General features: G+C 37.0%; 1 protein-coding gene across 1 annotated transcript; it reads right to left on the bottom strand.

Moving 5' to 3' along the window:
* Positions 1-569: 569 nt before the first annotated feature.
* Positions 570-1007, bottom strand: LOC139870329 (uncharacterized). The gene has a single exon (XM_071858156.1). The coding sequence runs from the start codon at positions 1005-1007 to the stop codon at positions 570-572; it is 438 nt and encodes a 145-aa protein (XP_071714257.1).
* Between the last annotated feature and the right edge of the window lie 3408 nt (positions 1008-4415).

Genomic DNA, 4415 nt, shown 5'->3' with positions numbered 1-4415 from the left:
TGTTTGAATCAGAAATATATAGATAGATCTAGAAGGGATGGCCTGTTACATAAAGAATATAAACGGAGAGATGAATAATTTTAAATAAGCTTAAATAGCATACTTTTCTTTTTATTTATTTTTATTTTTATTTTATTTCGGCGAGAGTGGAACATTATATTAATAAACCTTCATCAAATCGATGAAGGGAACGATTACAAAGAACTACAATCGGCTTAATTACAAAGGATAATTGCTACAAACTAAGCTTAAGCCGACAAACATAAATACCGGGATTAAAATCCCATAAATAAAATTGATGACAATAACATAACTTATAAAAAGTCGCCCACGAGAATACTTTGAGTTTGATTTGGCGAACAATGGACTTCCAACATGTGTAATTGGCGTTAAATATGAAATCATTTCTTGCCATACATATAGCCCAAATTGTTGCCGGGCCGATTAACCTCCAAAACTTTTTATCTCTAATGCCCATCCTATAAAACCAATCACTAGAGAACTCCAAAATAGACTTCGGGATAACCCATCTCACGTTCCACCAATTAAAAAGGGCGGGCCAAATACTTTTAAGACCAAGAACAATGGATAAGCAAATGATCTACGGTTTCGGGTTCGGAGTTGCACCAAACGCAAAACGAAGAACTATGAGCCGAAATAATATGTCTTCGGATGAGAGTATCTTTAACCGGTATACTACGATTACAATCCAACCAATGAAAAATAGAAATCTTGGAAGGGAACCGATTGTTCCAAATAAGGTTTTTCCAATCCGGAGAATTAGCATTATCCGCAATAACAAGAAGTCTCATGGCCTCGGCCACATTAAAATTACCCGAAATAGAAGGAGACCATACAACCACGTCCTCCCCAATAGACGTTCGGATAACAGAGAGTTCCTGGAGCAGGGAACACCCCAACACATGATCATCAAAAATAACAGGCCCATTAAGTTTTAAGACCCAGCCTACTTGCGTATCAAGGCCCATCTCAATAACAGAATGCATTAACAGAAGAGTATTGGTCGGAACATATAGCATAAAGCGTAGGAAAACAATCCCGAAGAGCTAAATTACCGACCCAAACATCATGCCAAAATGATATTTGAGAACCGTCTCGGAGCTTCCATTTCCAACAATTCGGCCCAACCGAATTCGCCATGTTTTCATCACTTTGAAGATTAAGAACATTCTTCCAAAGTGAAGATGTTTTTGTGATTGAAAAGGAGGAAACGTTATTAATCAACTTACCGGTAAATGATCGGCCAAAAGAAGAACAAACCAACGCTCGCCAAACATGATTTTTGTTAGAGTTTAACTTGGCCCACCACTTTGCTAAGAGAACAAGATTTTTGGATCTTAGGGGAGTTACACCTAAACCGCCCGATTTAATTGGAATACAAACCATTTCCCACTTTACTAAAGACGTCTTTTTCTTCAAACAATCCCCACCCCAAAGGAAATTTGTACGATAGGCTTCCAAACGTTTAATAACCGAAACGGGAGCTTTATAAAGGCCATAAAATGGAGAGGCAAGCTTGATAGAACCGCTTTGATCATAAGGAGCCTACCCCTAAAGGATATACAACGACCTTTCCAACCGGCAAGCTTCCTTTTAAATTCATAACAATATGATCCCACATGGCAATTCGATTACTAGCGAACCCGATAGGAATCCCTAGGTAATCTAAAGGAAAGGATCCGACTTCACACCCCATAAAATCCGCAAAAGTTCTCAATTCGATCCTTGAAATATGAATGCCATATAATAAAGTTTTTGATTGATTAATTTTAAGGCCCGACATTTGCGAAAATGACCCAAGAATCTCCTTGATCCGAGTTAACTCATGAAACGAGGGGAAAGCGAAAAGAATGGGGTAATCCACAAATTGCGAATGGTTGACCCGCAAAGTATTAGAAACCTTAAATCCTTGAAGATTTCCGTTAGCTAAATCGTTGGACAAAATTTTACTTAACACTTCCGCAGCGAGGATAACTAAAAACGAAGATAAAGGATCTCCTTGCCTTAAACCTCTAAACATCATGACACCTTCACTTGATGGGGATCCAATAAGGAGGACCGAAAAATTAATGTTTGAAATACAACATTTTATCCATTTGACAAAACGGCTCCCAAATCCCATGTGTGATAAAACTTGTAATAAAAAGGTGTGTGAAACGCTATCGTATGCTTTTGAAAAGTCTAGCTTCAACAAAATAACCGGTTTTCTTGTTTTCTTTTCCAAATTGACTACTTCGTTAACAAGCATGACATCATCTAGAAGTTCCCTTGACAGAACGAAACCATTTTGGTTATTGCTAACCAAACTAGAAATTACACATTTTAACCGATTGGCTAAAGTTTTGGCAATAATTTTGTAAGGTACATTAATAAGACTAATCGGGCGCATGTGTTGTATTTGTTTTAGGAATTAAAACAATGAAAAAAGAGTTAAAACCTTTCGGAAAAGTGGGGCGCGAGAAGAATTGTGAGAAAACGCCAACAATGCCGGCTTCAATAAACAACCACGCCGTCTTAAAAAACTTCAAGGAAACGCCATCCGGGCCCGGGGTTTTATTTTCCTTCGGAACCAAAAACAACATTTCGAATCTCATCAACCTCAAATTGGGCTTCTAAAGTTTCTGCTTGTTGGGCCGTGAGTCTGTTAAGATCGAGATCAGCCTAGAAAACAGTAGGAAAAATCGTGGTCTGTTTTGCAGCAAATAAGGTTTGAAAATAACTCATGGTGTAATTTTTAACGACACAAGGATCCTCAATCCAAATGCCTACGATTTCCATGCCACTAATTACATTTGATTGTTGCTTTATTCGTGAAACTAGGTGAAAAAACTTTGTGTTTTTATCACCAAGTTTCAACCAAGTAATGCGAGAGTGTAATTTCTTTTTTGCCTCATCCCGTATCACAAGTTGTCTTCTTTTGTTTTTGCAATTAACAAGTAAGATAGATTATGCGGGGGTTAAATTACGAATTTTGAACAAGTCTTTTATTTTACGAATCTCTTCTTCACATTGTTTCATGATGTTTTGTGATAGATGGAATTGTTGATTCTTCCACAACCTTAATTCGCCCTTAAGAGACCAAAGTTTCTTCATTAACACGAAAGCATTCCAACCGACATAGTCCATAGAGGACCAAGAATTAGAACACATATCCATGAAACCGAGTTGTTCTAACCATAGATTGTTAAACCAGAACGGTTTGGGACCCCAATCTTGCAATTTTTTACCCCATATAATAGGCTTGTGATCCGAAGACATTGGTTGACCGGCAATTAAAATTGAATCGGGAGATAATTGCAACCAACTAGCATTAACCATAACTCTATCAATACGAGATTGTTTGCCTTAGGGACCTTCCCAAGAGAATTCATCATTACTTAAGGGTTGATCGATTAAGTTAGCCGATAAAATGAAGTTATTGAAGTTAACTAATTCGGCCGGGTGAATAATTTCCCTAAACCTTTCTTCCTCCTTGCACACCGAATTAAAATCGCCTAATAAGCAAATAGGCCCCGACCAATTATTAACCATTGTAACAATATGATTCCAAGCAAAACCTTTATCTTGCTCATGTTGGGGAGCATAAATGTTTATAATGAAAACCACCCTTTGATTAGGCTTGTACTTTAACAAAGTTGCTATCCAAAAACGGTTAGACCATTGATTTAACAAAGAAAAACAATCATCTCGCCAAATGGATAAAATACCACCGGAACGCCCGGTAGAACTAACTTGAACGTATTGAAAAACTTGGTTTTTCCATATTGAATTTAAAATGGGTTGAGAAACTTGTTTGACCATCGTTTCTTGAATTGTTAAAATTGTACTTGAAAATGATTGACTAAATCACCCGTCATTCGACCTTTATTTATACTACCTAGGCCTCGGGTGTTCCATGAGGCTAGGCTCATGCTTTTGACAATCTTTTTGGCAACTCTTCGACCGCCAACTTATCCATAACACCACCAAACTTTAATAACTCTTCTTTGAATGAACTTTTCATATTATTTTGCTTTTGTGATTCATCTCCGTCATTAAATTGAGCCAAATAAGATTCGTTCCCTTTGTTTTTGCTACTACAGATTTCACTAATGGTATCAAAAAGAGGGGATTTTGCATTTGAATTGGAATCTTTAGTATTTTGTTTTGAAGCTTCTAAAGTATCACAAATCACTTGAGGATTAATATCTTTAGTGTTTTTAAAACTAACACCCCCTTCTCTAATATCACTGCATATTTTTTTTATTTTTTTTGTAAGACATCGATTTCTCAATAAGATCACATTTTTTGATTGCATGATGCACTCCCCTGAAAAACATAGGCGCGCGTGTAAACGAGGTGCTCTACCAACTGAGCTACAGCCCTTAGTGCTTGTAATACATATTTTATTATGT

The sequence above is a fragment of the Rutidosis leptorrhynchoides genome, chromosome 10 (genome assembly GCF_046630445.1).
Source record: "Rutidosis leptorrhynchoides isolate AG116_Rl617_1_P2 chromosome 10, CSIRO_AGI_Rlap_v1, whole genome shotgun sequence".
Taxonomy (NCBI): Eukaryota; Viridiplantae; Streptophyta; class Magnoliopsida; order Asterales; family Asteraceae; genus Rutidosis; species Rutidosis leptorrhynchoides.
This window is presented reverse-complemented; position numbering and strand designations above follow the sequence as displayed.

What these genes read in the sequence shown, in the direction of transcription:
- LOC139870329 (XM_071858156.1), bottom strand. Translation starts at nt 1,007, where the DNA reads ATGCATTCTGTTATTGAGATGGGCCTTGATACGCAAGTAGGCTGGGTC.